We start from the raw sequence: 16700 nt of genomic DNA, 5'->3' as shown, positions 1-16700 counted from the left end.
AGCAGAGAGAACAGTCTATGACTAGGGTGGCTGGAGTCGTCAACAATTGTTAGAGCCTTCCTATGACACCGCCTGGTATAGAGGTCCTGGATGGCAGGAAGTTTGGCCCCGGTGATGTACTGCACCGTCTGCACTACCTTCTGTAGTGCCTTGCGGTCGGAGGCCGAGCAGTTGCCATACCAGGCAGTGATGCAACCCGTCAGGATGCTCTCGATGCTGCAGCTGTAAAACCATTTGAGGATCTGAGGACCCATGCCAAATCTTTTCAGTCTCCTGAGAGGGAATAGGTTTTGTCCTGCCCTCTTCACAACTGTCTTGGTGTGCTTGGACCATGTAAGTTTGTTGGTGATGTGGACGCCAAGGAGCTTGAAGCTCTCAACCTGCTCCACTATAATCCCTTCGATGAGAATGGGGGCGTGCTCGGTCCTCCTTTTCCTGTAGTCCACAATCATCTCCTTTGTCTTGATCACGTTGAGGGAGAGGTTGTTGTCCTTGCACCACACAGTAAGGTCTCTGACCTCCTCCCTATAGGCTGTCTCATCGTTGAACCTATCTTAGTAATTATTAATACATTATGAATAAACTATTTACTAATCCCATTATAAATGCTTTATTACGGCGAGTTATAATAAAGTGCTACCCAAATAAATGTTAATTTACTGTGTGAAAATGCATTTAAAGGGATTTGGGAAAAGCAACCATGTAGGCTAAGGTGAAAGTATTGTTTACAAAAATGCCCAAAATACCAAGTCATCACTCTCACATTGGCAATTCAATAACACTATGACTATGACCCTAAGTTAAGGATAAATCGAATCTAGCCAAAACAATGAAATAAAATGTTTGGCCTCGGCTAGAGGCTCATGCTCAAATAGTATGTAACGTTATCATGAGTGGGTGGAGATGTTTCTGCAATCACTCAAGCTTCAAATACATAGCAACAGATGGCCAGTGGTAAACTGATTGGGGAAGCTGCGATTTACTTCCATTCAATCAGATTGGAATAAAACCGGGCTCAACCTTTGTGCATTGTTCTTGCGAAATGGAGAAAGAAACACAACATTCATAAATATTGTTGTATTTGGTTGTGGTGCCACTATTTGCTCCTTATCTTGACAATAACTACATACAGTGCATTCGGAAAGTATTTAGACCCCTTTACTTTTTCTACATTTTGTTACATAAGTCTTATTCTAAAATTGATTAAATAGTTTATTTCCCCTCATCAATCTACACACATGACAAATGACAAAGCAAAAACAGGTTAAGATTTTTTTGCAAATTTATTTTAAAAATGTAACTGAAATATTACATTTACACAAGTATTCATATACTCAGTACTTGTTGAAGCACCTTTGGCAGCGATTACAACCTTGAGTCTTCTTCTGTAAGACGCTACAAGCTTGGGGGAGTTTGTCCCATTCTTCTCTGCAGATCCTCTCAAGCTCTGTTCATCATTTCCTCAACCCTGACTCCAAGTCCCTGCTGCTGAAAAACTTCCCAACAGCATGATGCCACCATGCTTCACAATAGGGATGGTGCCAGGTTTCCTCCAGATGTGACAGTTGGCATTCAGGCCAAGGAGTTCAATCTTGGTTTCATCAGACCAGAGAATCTTGTTTTTCATGGTCTGAGTCTTTCAGTTGCCTTGTGGCCAACTCCAACCGGGCTGTCATGTGCCTTTTACTGAGGAGTGGCTTCGGTCTGACCACTCTACCAGAAAGGCCTGATTGGTGGAGTGTCCACAGAGGAACTCTGGAGCTCTGTCAAGAGTCACCATCAGGTTATTGGTCACCTCCCTGACCAAGGCCATTCTCCCCTGATTGCTCAGTTTGGCTGGCTGGACAGCTCTAGGAAGAGTCTTGGTAGTTCCAAACTTTGAGTAGATTGTTTCTCATCATTCTTTATTTAATCCATTTTAGAATAAGGTTGTAACGTAACAAAATGTGTAAAAGGGGAAGGGGTCTGAATACTTTCCAAAGGCAGTGTCGATGCACTACAGGTGTTACACAATTTTTTACTTCACGTAAAAAAACACTTGAATGAATATTCTGATGGAAAAAATAAACTTCATAAAAACATTCATGTCTATACATCCCACGCGCACACACACACTCCAAAATTGCTCATCCTAATATTTCTTAATTCCATTATTTTATTTTTAGATTTGTGTATTGTTGTATATTGTTAGATTATTACTGCATTGTTGGAGCTAGGAACACATTTTTCTATACCCGCAATAACATCTGCTAAATATGTGCATGCGACCAATACAATTTTATTCGATTTTGATTTGGCAAACATGAACATTTCATATATCTTCTCTTCTGTCAAGGAAATCAAGAGTGAGCAATGTTCACTTCATTCAGGATCCATATACAACTCAACAGTGGCAGCAAGTGGACAATCAAGGCATTGCATGTGTCCAAGTGCAGTCATTCACAGAAGACAAAAGGCAAGGTACAGGTGATCCACAACTTTTAAATTAATAAAACAAATTATTTTAAAACTCTGACTATTCAAATAAAACATCTACAGTCCAAAATGTTTTATAGTCAAAGATACACAAGTCCATTTCACAAATAACATCAAATGGTTAGATATGTAGTATATACGGCATGTAATAGAATAATGTTTGAAATAGAATAATACCTTATGGATATTGTCATACATTAAAAGGTAGAGTGAGCTAAATGACATTGCCACTAGCCGCACAGATGATATTGTGAAGAGCGAGATGCAAGATGCTCTTAGCTGTTGCAGAAATAACCGCTGACTCTACCTTTAAGACTGATGGTCATGAAAGCTGCATGTCATAGGCTACAACAAATCCAAGGCACTCCTCTTTATATTGGGCATGTCCATGTAACAAATGATGAGGTAAAGACTTGTTTTAAGACGTATGAAGCAACATTTCCTGCACCACTTAAAAGAACATCTTCAGACATTCAAAAACAATTAGGCTACCTGGGGGCAGCGACTAGCCTAGTGGTTAAGTGCCAGTAACCGAAAAGTCGCTAGGTTCAAATCCCCGAGCGGACTAGGTGAAAAACCTGTCAATGTGCCCTTGAGCAAGGCACTTAACCCTACTTGATCCTGTAAGTCACTCTGGATAAGAGCATCTGCTAAATGATTAAAAAATAAATTACATGTACAAAACGGCCTCCATGATCGTGTCAACACATGTGGTTGTTGATGAAATACAATAATATTCATACAAATAATACATTTTATACCATGGGTCTCCAACCCTGTTCCTGGAGAGCAACCCCATTTCACTCTAACCCGATTCAGGTGTGCTAGATTAGGGTTGGAGAGAAAATCGACAGGATGGAAGCACTCCGGGAACAGAGTTGGAACAAAAATCGACAGGATGGAAGCTCTCCAGGAACCGGGTTAGAACAAAAATCGACAGGATGGAAGCTCTCCAGGAACAGGGTTGGAGAACCCTGTTTTATACAATCATTCAACTTGACAACAAGTCTATGCTTCTATGCTTTCCATTCTTAACTTTTATTTTTGCATTGTTTACTTCTGGTTTTGTACGCCAGCTTCAAAACACCTGAAAATAAAATATTTGGGGTTATGTAAAATATATTTCACAGTGGTTTAGACGGTACAATGATTCTCTACACTGTACCATCTTATTTTGTCTCATAGATTAAAAGTAGATTAACTATTAGAATTATCAAACAGGAAATGGCGGAGCGATTTTTGCATAGTGCAACTTTAACAATACCTTCCTAATATTGAATTGCTGAATTGTTGCATCTCGTTATGTTGTTGTCCTCCGGTGGCTAGCTAGCTAGTTAGGTAAATTGGTCCCTTTCCTAAATTAGCCATGGATGGAGATAGGGATTTGGATTTGTGGTTTTATTTAAAGATGCACTATGCAGAAATCGCTCTGCCATTTCCAGGTTGTTAAAAGTCTAATAGTTGACCTAATTTCAGTTTATGTGACAAAACAAGCAAGAATAGTGTATCGGATCATTATACCATCTAAACCGCTGTGAAATATATTTTCCATAACCAAAAATATTTTCAGGTATTTGAAGCTGGTGTACAAAACCGAAAGTAAGAGACACAAAAACCAAACTTAAGACCAGGAAGCATAAAAAAATGTGCGCATAGAACAGATCTACCACTTCTTAAGACTTGATTTCAATGAGAATGATAGATCTATAACTCCCATTTCTATGTGAATTTGGTTGGGATGCCCAAAAAGTTATACAATGCAGCTTTAATTCTCCGTACGGGCCAATGATTATAATGGTGATAATGATCCAACCATTAATTCATACATTGTGCCCCTGGCCTGAGATGATGGAAGTTCAATATGTAGCTAGACGTAGTAGACTAATGTTAACTAGCTGGCCTGGCGCATTGTTGCCCATGAAAGTAAGTTAAGCTAGCTAGCAAGCATTTTAGCCAGGTAGCCTAGGACAGCAAAAACTAAAAGTGTGTACTGAATGACAGAGTCATAGACCATTTCATCGACATGAAAGGAGATGATGGCATTGGCGTTTCTCTACAAGTAGGGTGAGTCAACATGTTAATTCTACTTGCACGAATGCGCACACACACAGAGAGACAAAGCAGAACCATGGACAGCCACATCACATTTAGCTTACGTTGATTGGACCAAATCGTTTTTGGTATCTTTTAGTTGTCACTGTATTAGACCAAGCATAGGGGATTTGAGTTGATGATGTTGAAATGTTGAAGTAGAAATGGTGCCTGGAATAGTGGAGGCAGCTCCTTATGTTAACTCTCTGTGGTTCTAAATCAATAGTTGTTTAGTAAAATGTCAGAAACATTAACTTGCTTGATTATGCTGTAGGTCATATAACTGTTTGCTACATGCAATATGATTTGTGGACTTCACCAGACAGAGGTTTCTCTCCGGTTTTGTGACTAAACAAAGGTGTGGTTGAATTTATTCTGCCACTATGTCTTCTTACTGTCTCGTCCTTAGGCCTATATATCACAGTGGCAAGGCATATGAACTAACAGGTTCTAGAGCAAACAACGCAGTTATCACAACACACACAGTAAGTTGTAATATGGCTTTGGGGGGGGGGGGGGGGGGGGGGGCTTGGCTTCCCCAGTGATTTTACCCATGCACAGCTATTGTAAGTAAATCTATTTAATCTGTAATGCATGCATGGCTGCTATAAGTCGCTTTGGATAAACGTGTTTGCTAAATTGCATATTTTGCAATAAGAAAGCAGTATATTTTGTGTCTTCAGCCATGGGGTAGGCCCAGTCTCTTCTACAGTCATCACCTTCTATCCACTAGCCAGTCAAAGTATGGGCTCGGTGTCATTCCAATTGACAATGGCATCTTTCCATCTAGGAAAACAAAACACAATAAACAGTCAAAGAGTGGACTATGGTAAATGCATGCAAATGTTGATATAATTTTAAGTCGCTCTGGATAAGACTGTCTGCTAAATGACTAAAATGTACATACGGTACAATAAAAACATTGTACTACAAATGTTATTCAAAGTATCACTTGCAATATAAATAGGCAGCATTATACACTGAGTACACAAAACATTATGAACACCTGCTCTTTCCATGACATGAATCCAGGTGAAAGCTATCATCCATTACTGATGTCACTTGTTAAATCCACTTCAATCCGTGTAGATGAAGGGGAGGAGACTGGGTTAAAGAAGGATTTTTAAACCTTGAGACAATTGAGACATGGATTGTGTATGTGTGCCATTCAGAGGGTGAATGGGCCGGACAAGACTTAAAGTGCCTTTGAACAGGGTATGGTAGTAGGTGTCAGGCGCACCGGTATGTGTCATGAACTGCAGCGCTGCTGGGTTTTTCACTCTCAACAGTTTCCCGTGTATCAAGAACAGTCCACCACCCAAAGGACATCCAGCCAACGTGACAACTGTGGGAAGCATTGGAGTCAACATGGGGTGCAACTCAATATTAGGAAGGTGTTCCTAATGTTTGGTATACTCAGTATAGATCCTACAATGATAACACAGTTTTATTTGTCAGGGGCATTTCAAGATACCCAAGGACACTTTACATAAAAGTACATACAAATTTAATCCTAGTGCAATTACAATCAATCAAGTGAAGTGGTTCAAGCTAACGTATGGAAAGGTTTTAAGATGGTCATATCATGGATTATTTAGCTATTTTGGACCCCTTTAGGTATATAAAAAAAAAGATAAATAAAAACATTTGAAAACATATTGAATTTGGTCTTTATTACTATAGCCCACAGAAACGCATTGACTAGCACATTCATAAACGGCAAAAATGACAGTCCAAAAATAAGTGTCTGTCCTATATATAGGAGATATTAAAAATAAAAAAAACAGGAAAAAAATAAAGATATATATATATAAAAAGGCACAATCTGTAATATTTTTGTGCTATTTTAACAGATATATACACACACACACGCACACACACATTTTTTACACATATTTAAACACTTTTTTGGGAGTAGGCATAAAACTAAGCTCCATACATCTCTTTTATCCAGTACTGGTTACCTTCAGACAAGTCACTAGCATAAACTGATGGATTTTGATGGGAATGATTTTATTATGTTACTTATATTTAAGCACCGGTGCATCAATAGACTCTAGGGGGTTTTAATGCATGTTTGAACTAGAAAAATGAACTGACTCACTTGGTCCGTATACAGTGTTCAAGAGGAGGAATGAGATCGGTGTCCACACCTTGGCAGCCAGCAGATATTCCTGAGGTACCTACAACTGGACATAAATACCAGAATACAAACTCTTCATGAGGAACACTAACTTGATATTAACTTATGATTAGCGCTGTAAGTCATTAATTTTTCAAGTGAAATACATACGAGTGATACGTGAGATGAATGAATAGAGCCTGATCATTTCACATCAATAACAGTTACCCAAATAGCTACAGTACATAGGAAAGGGATGTATCTGTGTTGAGTTCTCTAGCAGATCAAACCAACCCAGATCATCATCATCGGTGATCCATACGTACAGACAGTTAGGCAGATTTCCTCCTGCTGGTTGGCTAGGCCGTCGTAGTAGTACAGGTCAAACTCCCCGATCACACACTGGTCACTCAGCAGCTCCTGCACACCAAAGAGCACGCTGAAATGGCTCTCGCTGCACACCACCCAGATAGGGAACTTGGGAGTCTTCAGGTTGGAGCCAACCTTCAAAATGTATCAAACCATACATGATCATTAGAAACAAAAGGTATCTGGAAATAGAGCGTCTTGGTTGAGTGTAGACATCGATTGAGTCAAAAAGAGTTGACTAAAATATGCATTGTTGGTTAGTGTTTCTCTGTGCTGCACATGTTACTAGCTAACTAGTTACTTCCGGTTCTAAAATAGTGCAGGAAGATTGTGCCTTTTTAATCAATCTGTAATATTTTTGGGCTATTTTAACAGATGTCTGCATCCCAAAAAGAACCCTCCCTATTCCCTTTATAGTGATCTACCTTTAACCATGATCCATAGGGTTACAATCAAAAGTAGTGCACTATATAGGGAATAGGGTTCCATTTGGGACACATGTGATGTGTCATGTAACCATGTGTTTTTACCTTGCATATATTATAATGTTCAAATAAGGACAGCAGTCCAATGTCACTGCGACATCTTATTCCCTTGAGAAGGGTCAGGTTTCCATTGCCTGAATCCAGCTCCATATTGTTGTTGAAGACATTGGACACAGCCTGTCCACACAGCAATAAATTGACAAGCTCCTAAGGAATAATAATAAACACAAATAAATGTCAGGGTGGATTATGTTTAAATTCATACAGTAAACATACAGTATAACGTAATACACTATATACCCAGCAGTATGTGAACAACCCTTCAAATTAGTGGATTCGGGTAGTTCAGCCACACGCATTACTGACAGGTGTATAAAATACATTACACAGCCATGCAATCTCCATATGCAAACAATGGCAGTAGAATGGCCTTACTAAAGAGCTCAGTGATTTTCAACATGGCACCATCATAGGATGCTACCTTTCCAACAAGTCAGTTCGTAAAATTAGAGCTGCCCCGGTCAACTGTAAGTGCTGTTATTGTAAAATGTGAATGTCTAGGAGCAACAACGGCTCAACCAAAAAGTGGTAGTCCACACAAGCTCACAGAAGGGGACCGCTGAGTGCTGAAGCTCGTAAAAATTGTCTGTCCTTGGATGCAACACTCACTACCGAGTTCCAAACTGCCTCTGATAGCAAAATCAGCACAATAACTGCTCGTCAGGAGCTTCATGAATTGGGTTTCCATAACCGAGCAGCCACACAAGCCTAAGATCACCATACGCAATGCAAAGAGTTGCCTGGCATTGCGTAAAGTTCGCCGCCATTGGACTCTGAAGCAGTAGAAAAGCGTTCTCTGGAGTGATGAATCACGATTTGGCGGAGGCCAGGAGAATGCTACGTGCCTGAATGCATAGTGCCAACTGTAAAGTTTGGTGGAAGAGAAATAATGGTCTGGGGCTGTTTTTCATGGTTCGGGCTACGCCCCTTGGTTCCAGACGATTCTGTGCTTCCAACTTTGTGGCAACAGTTTGGGGAAGGCCCTTTCCTGTTTCAGCATGAGAATGCCACCGTGTACAAAGCGAGATCCATACAGAAATGGTTTGTTGAGATTGGTCTGGAAAAACGTGACTGGCCTACACAGATCCCTGACCTCAGCCCCAATCGAACACCTTTGGGATGAATTGGAATGCCGACTGCAAGACATGCCTAATCGCCCAACATCAGTGTCAGACCTCATTAATGCTCGTGGCTGAATGGAAGCAAGTCTCCGCAGCAATGTTCCAACATCTAGTGGAAAGCCTTCCCAGGAGAGTGGAGGCTGTTACAGCAGCAAAGGGGGGACCAACTCCATATTAATGCCCAGGATTTTGGAATGACATGTTGGACGATTAGGTGTCCACATACCTTTGGTCATTTAGTCATTTAGAGTGCATTCGGAAAGCCTTCAGACCCCACATTTTCTTAGGTTACAGCCTTATTCTAAAATGGATTAAATTAAACATTTTCCTCATCAATCTACACACAATACCCCATAATGACAAAGAGAAAACAGGTTTTCAGAAATGTTTGTTCATTTATAAAAAAAACAGAAATACCTTATTTTTTTCTCCTTTACTAATATTATTCCCCATGAGCAAAACCACATTGTCCAAGATTAATCCAAAAGAGCTATTGATGAATTTGAAGAGTGTCTTTCAACAGAATTGGAGATTCTACTTGGCACAGTGCTATGTTTTTGGTGGCCTACCTAGTGCATCCCAATTTTCTTTTATTTTTTAAACGTAACCTTTATTTAACTAGGCAAGTCAGTTAAGAACAAATTCTTATTTACAATGACAGCCTACACTGGCATAACCCGGACGACGCTGGGCCAATTGTGCACCAACCTATGGGATTCCCAATCACGGCCGGTTGTGATACAGCCTGGATTTGAACCAGGGTGTCCGTAGTGACGCCTCTAGCACTGAGATGCAGTGCCTTAGACCGCTGTGCCACTCAGGAGCCCAAATAATACCCTATTCCCTACATAGTGCACTATACAGGAGATAAGGTGCCATTTGACACATACCTGTGTGCAGTAGCCATGGGCTCCGATGAGTGTGGTGTTGGGGACATCCATATCCTCTCTAACCCTGAGGAAAAGGGGGAACAGAATCACAACAGCTACTTTATATGGCATGCATACATTTTCTGTCTGTTCATATGTGTTGAATGTACACTACCATCGTACCGGTCAATAGATCTGGAGAGAATAGCAGAGATGGTGAGCAATATACACCCTAAGGCTCCCGACTCAAACTACAAAGAAAGAAATCACCAGTTTAGTCAAGTGTGAGAAAAAGAATCGAACAGAAATATCTAACCGAAACCCTCAAAGTAGACAAGAGTGCATGCTTTGGCATTTGACATGGGCACATAAGGATATTGACCACATAATACATATAGAGTAATCTCACCTGTTGAATATGCTGTTCCACAAGCAACTGAAGGTCCTTTAGATTGTCAACATCAATACATGTCATCTACAACAAAAGAGTTTTAGGAAAGACATTTGTCCAAATTGCATCAAAGATATCATGAACCTCATCCTCAAACCTAGTTCATAACTGATGGTCACATTATATAGATATCTGGGAACAATAATAATGTAATTGGATTAGAGTAAATGTTTTAAAATGTTATAATTTCTCCTAGAAAAACACACTGTCTACATACTGTACAGTAGATGGCTGAAGCTAAGCAGGGTTGGTCCTGGTCGGTCCCTGGATGGGAGACCAGATGCTGTCTGACACCCCCCCCCCTGACACCACCCTGTCCCCAATCACTGCCGCAGGGCAGTGATTGGGGACATTGACCTGTGTAGGGTGCCGTCTTTCGGATGGGACGTTAAACTGGTGTCCTGACTTTCTGTGGTCACTAAAGATCCCATTGCTGAGTAGGGGTTTTAATCCTGGTGTCCTGGCTAAATTCCCAATCTGGCCCTCATACCATGATGGCCACCTAATCATCCCCAGATTCCAATTGGCTCATTCATCCCCCCTCCTCTCCCCTGTAACTATTCCCCAGGTCATTGCTAAAATAAGGGCAAAAAATAGATGACGAGGGTAGAGACTATCCCTAACATTACTGTACCTTTTCTAGTACTCCTTCAGATCTATGGTGTCCTATAGGGGTGAAATGATTTCTTCCTGATGTTCTGCAAGACAACATTTGTAACAGAAAGGTTTATAATAGGATAACCTTGGCTTACATCTTTTAAAACAAGGGTAGTATTAATTTGTGCACACCGTACCAAAACATTTTGCAACGGAAAACAAGGGTTTCTTATTGGACAAGTTTGGGTAGTCCCTCCTTGTTTCAGTCCGTTTTCTGCCTAGTGAATACGACCCTGTATTTTCATGTTGACATTCTCTACAAAGTGGTTTTGATTCTGCTGGCTAGATCCCAACAAGGAACAGAGAGAGTTTATAACTTACATGGCGATGGTGGCTTTTTTCCCCTCCCCAGCCCTCCACAGGATCTCAGCAGTGGCTAAAGTGAGGCACTTTGTTCTCACAGCACCAGAGGGTCTTAATTTTCTGGTGACGAAATGCCATGTGAAGTCAATGGAAGTCATCTGAAGTCAAGACGGAATTAAACACTGGAACTTACAGAACGTTCCATTACTTAATACTCACTGATGTAAATCAAGAAAGCACTCATTGATGTGAATTAATGGTTTGTGAAGAACATTTAATTTCTCATAATAAAGACTGCGTCACAAATGGCACCCTATTCCTGATATAGTGCACTACATTTGACCAGAGCCATGTGGGCCCTGGCCTAAAGTAGTGCACTAAATCTGGAATAGGATGCAATTTGGGACACAGCCTAGTACATGTGGGCAATCTGACAGAGAAACATGAATGAATGCTGTGCTTACTGGTGCCCTGCGTCGCTGCCGGTCCCCTCAAATAGAAGTTTCTGCAGAATACAAGCCTGGACTGAAGCCAGAACTCCACAAGGACCACCCTGGAAAGTCAATACAGTGACATTTCTAAATTACATGACCATACACCTAAACATAACAACCAAGATAACCAATATTATCATGATTATAATGATTTGTTCCAAGGGATGGAGCTCTAGAGCCTAAATGCATCCCAAATTGGCACCCTATTCCCTACATAATTCACAACTTTTGACAGCATTTCAAACAGCATTTCAAAGATGATCCAATCCTACCTTCTTCTGAACAAGACCATATCTCAGATCAGGTGTATTGATCCTACCTTCTTCTGAACAAGACCATATCTCAGATCAGGTGTATTGATCCTACCTTCTTCTGAACAAGACCATATCTCAGATCAGGTGTATTGATCCTACCTTCTTCTGAACAAGCCCATATCTCAGATCAGGTGTATTGATCCTACCTTCTTCTGAACCAGCCCATATCTCAGATCAGGTGCATCGGAGAAAGTGAAACTCTGACTCCTCCACTCGGCACTGAAACAACTGGTGCTGGAGCCAAGGATGAGCTCTTTCAGGGCCTGGTAAAAACACACAGACATCACAGGACATCACAGCATTTGAACTCAAACCAGGCAAAATATCTGAGCTTCAGTAATCATGGCGGATTCACAAATGGCACCTTATTCCCTATATAGTGCACTACTTTTCATTCACGGAGTGCCCCATTTCAACTCAATCCAAGGAGGGCCTAGTGTCGGCCCTCCTTGGAAAGAGTTTGACACATCTAAAAACGTACAATGGCAGTATGCTGGTCCATGGGTTGACTATCAGAAGTGGTTGGAGGCAAACTGGAGGAGTGGCAGGACACTCTGGAGAGCTCACGCAACTCCTCATCATCATCAATGTCATCTGCAACAAAGTACATGGTCCATGTCATGCAATACTGCAAAAGAGGAGTCATAATGATAATAATTATAGACATTGAGTGAATGTTGCATTCAGCTTGATTAAATGTAATAATTACCCAAAATCATCTCCGACATGTCCAGATCAACATTTTGATTGGTCATTGACTTTGTTCTAAAAAAAATATACATCAATAAAATAAATATATATTAAATAGGTTACAGTAAGAAATCAGAAATTCCCTAGTCAGTAAAATGGTTGAAGGAAACTCAAATCTACTTACCTGCTGGTCTTGTGCTTGTCTTTTCCTACTCTCTCAAACCCATAGCCATCTTCATCAAATCCTTTTCCCAGTGTGCTGCGCCGCGTCTGTTGGCTTTCTCTCACAGGGTCAGCAGTGGAGAGCTCTGTCAACCCTTTAACCATTCTCTGTGACTGGACAGTAGTCAACAGAGGCCCATCACTGATGTTTTTGTGGTTTTCATTATTTGCCAGGAGAAGATTAGGGCCTCCCAACCGTCGAGTCTGACGTTTTCTATTCGATTCCTTAGAGAGAACACAATTCACATCACCAAATAAGGGAACAAAGCGAGCTGTTCATTTGTATGTACCACAAGAGTCAGCTTAGTGAAGATCTTGTATCCATTACTATGAATATAACATCTCTCATAACAATACAGGGTCGTATTCATTCCGCACCAAACAGCGATCTGAGCTTGTCCCAAAACATTTAAATACATTGAGAAGTGTTTTACTACAGTGTGTACGAATGAATACGACACCAGTTTCATTGAGTCAAACTGTACCTGGGGGGAACTAGCTATGGGACCTGCCATCATGCCTCGTCTGAGGCGACTTGTTTTGTTCTTATGAGTACTCTCTGTGGTGACGACTGTGTTTTTGTCTGAAAAGGACTCCCTTTTAGCGGTGCTGTCATTGTCTAGGGAGAAGGGTACAGGCTGTCGGTCCTGCTGGCCCTCTGAGGAAAGGCTATGGCTCCAGAAACTTCTCTGGGGAGTATCTGACACTTCAAATGATGACAATGTACCATGAGGTGGACAGACAACCTCTGAAAGTGACCTGGAACAGAAATAATTCACAATACACATCAAAACAAGCCTTTTGAAAATAACCTGACATGAATCATATTTAGATGATTATGATGAAAACCTTGACATGTCAGTTTTGTTGAAAATAAATCCAGTAGTGTTATCTTCTGCCCTGCTTTGGTCATACACTGTTGGTGTCAATATTGGAGACTTTGTCACCAACTTCTGTGTAGTTGATACGGTCTGGATGACGTCACTGTTGAAGCCTGGCCTGTCCTCTTTATGTCCTTCAATGTGATGTCTTACAATGATTTCCAACATTGATTTCAGGGGACAGTTTTGGGCCTATCACGAAAACATAACAAGCATCTGTGTGTTAACAAATGAAAGCTGGGGCACTTTACTTTCAATGCATTCAAACTCATCTGCCTCTTCTTTGATTAGGCTACCTTGTTCTTTTTATATAGACCTTCCAAATGAAGAATTTGTCGCAGATCGGATCTATTGTTGATGCTGGCATCTGTACGGGGATGCTCTTCATCCATGCAGGCAATCGTTCTCTTGAGTCCCTGTAGTGTGTGCAGGTAAACAAACATTGACTTAGCCTGTAACACAATCAGACTAGCTAGCGAAATGTAACGTTTGCTACCTGTAAGGTATAGCTAACGTAAAGTTAAAACATCCAAGATTATATCAATACGCTGAACTGACTTCAAGTTGTTACTAATAATGCTACGTTAATGTAAAAGATCTGTGTTAATGTTCTCTGTCTGAAAGAACATCTTTACCATCACAGATTGAACGGTAGTGCGTTCTACTGTAGCTTTACGTTAGTAACGTTACTCAGCCAGTCTAGCCAGCTGAAAGATAGCGTTTGCATTTTATTCCAATTACAAATGTGAACAGCTCTCCACCTACCTTCCGACTGAGAAATTCCCGCACAAGCGATGCAGCAACTTCTTCTACTCGTACAACCATAACTTGTGGCATCAACGACAAATTCCCCCACAAAAAAATGTTAGCTACCTAACCAGCTAGCGGCAGGCTACATACAGCACAGTATAGAACAACCATAATAATTAACAGTATGGTCTGTTTCTATGGTTACAGTGCATGCGTGTTGCTGGGCCAAGAGAGGCTTCGTCGTGCGTCATGCATCCTTGCTTCCGCTCTTCTTCTTCTTCTTCAATGTTTTATGGCAGACTATACCTATTGGTGTATTGCCGCCACCTACTGTAACGGGAGGCGGTTCATTCATCGACAGTATTCCTTGTAAGGTAATGCCTCTGCAGAAGTCCCTGAATCCCAAAAAACGCTCAGCCACACTCACAATGCCGCCTATTTTCTAAGATGTTTGCGCTGTGCAGTTGATAACCAAAGTAATACGTCCACCTTCTTGCAACATGTCAGGATCCCTCTGTTGACAAGGAACCATCTTGTGTCTTACTTCAACTTCACTCCTTTCTTACACTCTTCTCAACCCCTCCGGATAGGAGACATGCTGGACAGCCCTTATTCTTGCCATCTCCGTCTCCTTCACCTTAACAGGACAGGATATTTTGATTTTTTTTAACACTTTTTTGGTTACTACATGAATCCATGTGTTATTTCATAGTTTTTATGTATTCTCTATTATTCTACAATGTAGAAAATAGTTTAAAAATAAATATAAAAATTATTTTAAAAAACATGAATGAGTAGGTGTTCAAACTTTTGACTGGTACTGTATATCCTTTGAATTTACTTACAGTGTCAACCCAGAGATAACACCCTTGATAGGCACCCTGCTTCGAAGATCCACATATGACACATTCCAATCCAACATCTTCTTGAGGCGCAAACCATACTCCTTCTGTTCCATAGAAGAAAAAAAAGAAGAAAAAAAGCCTACTTTTCGTTATTCTCATCGATGCCACCTCATCCAACGCATCCACAATTTTAATAGACACTTCAAATGGATGTCCCAGGTAAACTAATTTTCTCAAATTTTGGGCACAAATTAGTTTACATCCCTGTTAGTGAGCATTTCTCCTTTGCCAAGATAATCCATCCATCTGACAGGTGTGGCATATCAATAAACTGATTCAACAGCATTATCATTACACAGGTGCACCTTGTGCTGGGGACAATAAAAGGCCATTCTAAAATGTGCAGTTTTGCCACACAAAACAATGCCACAGATGTCTCAAATTTTGAAGGAGCATGCAATTGATATGGTGACCGCAGGAATGTCCAGCAGAGCTGTTGACAGAGAATTGAATGTCCCTACCATAAGCCGCCCCAACGATATCTTAGAGAATTTGGCAGAACGTCCAATCGGACTCACAATCGCAGACCACATGTATGGCGTCATTTGGGCTAGCGGTTTGCTGATGTCAATGTTGTGAATAGAGTGCCCCATGGTTGCGGTGGGGTATGGTTGGATCTATTGCAAGCAATCGTGGTATGGTTAGGCATAAGCTATGGACAACAAACAATGCAATTTATCAATCGCAATTTGAATGCACAGAGATACCGTGACAAGATCCTGAGGTCCATTGTCGTGCCAATCATCTGCCGCCATCACCTTATGTTTCAGCGTGATAATACATGGCCCCATGTACTTCCGGTCATGTGAAATCCATAGATAAGGGCATATGAATGTATTTAAATTGACTGATTTCTTTATATGAACTGTAATTCAGTAAAATCTTTGAAATTGTTGCATGTGTACAGTCATCTGGGAGAGAGGAGAGGAAGAGCTGGGTTCCTATGAGAGGTTCATTGCTCTGTTCAGGGTGGCCTTCAGAGAGGGGGGTGAGAGACTATTCCAACTCCAGCAGGGTGCCCAGATCCATTCGGAGTACGCCCTCATCTTCCGGACTTTGGCAGCCTCCAGCAGACGAAAGGAGCTGGTGCTCCACACCCTATTCTGGAGAGGAAGGCTCGAGGAGGTCCAGATGGAGTTGGCGTGCAGGGACGACAACCTTTCCTTGGATTCGCTCGTCGCAATGGCCATCTATCTGGACAACCTTCTTCGGGAGCGCTGGCGAACCACTCGCCTTTCGCCCTCCTCCGTAGGGTGTCCTAAGGCAGAGCCTGAACCCATGGAGGTAGGGGACACACACCTCTCTGCGGCAGAGCGGTGTCGTCGGAGACAGCTGGGGCTTTGTTCCTATTGCGGCCAGGAGGGGCACCAGCTTCAGCCGTGTCTGGTGCTTCCAAACCCGGGGTCCACAGGAACAGAGGGGCTGCCCAATGATCATATGT

The 16700-nt window shown here is 41.4% G+C and overlaps 1 protein-coding gene across 2 annotated transcripts; it reads right to left on the bottom strand.

Moving 5' to 3' along the window:
* Positions 1-2461: 2461 nt before the first annotated feature.
* On the bottom strand, positions 2462-14980 carry mindy4 (MINDY lysine 48 deubiquitinase 4). Of its 2 annotated transcripts, XM_036942437.2 has the most exons (18): positions 14370-14980; positions 13901-14020; positions 13573-13796; positions 13209-13482; positions 12686-12948; positions 12521-12576; positions 12293-12405; positions 11958-12074; positions 11468-11556; positions 11022-11123; positions 10678-10741; positions 10002-10067; positions 9776-9843; positions 9614-9677; positions 7588-7749; positions 7015-7192; positions 6671-6755; positions 2462-5352 (listed from the first exon to the last, which is right to left on the bottom strand). In XM_036942437.2, the coding sequence occupies exons 1-18, from the start codon at positions 14439-14441 to the stop codon at positions 5304-5306; spliced, it is 2166 nt and encodes a 721-aa protein (XP_036798332.1). In that variant the 5' UTR covers positions 14442-14980; the 3' UTR covers positions 2462-5303. The 2 variants fall into 2 exon arrangements, 1 of the variants encoding a protein (XP_036798332.1); XR_016497688.1 differs by lacking the exons at positions 2462-5352; positions 6671-6755 and having other exon boundaries at positions 7167-7192; positions 11022-11161; positions 14370-14635.
* Between the last annotated feature and the right edge of the window lie 1720 nt (positions 14981-16700).

The sequence above is a fragment of the Oncorhynchus mykiss genome, chromosome 1 (genome assembly GCF_057628025.1).
Source record: "Oncorhynchus mykiss isolate SJ-2025 chromosome 1, ASM5762802v1, whole genome shotgun sequence".
NCBI lineage: Eukaryota > Metazoa > Chordata > Actinopteri > Salmoniformes > Salmonidae > Oncorhynchus > Oncorhynchus mykiss.
The sequence above is the reverse complement of the archived record's forward strand: the minus strand, read 5'-3'. Positions and strand labels throughout refer to the sequence as shown.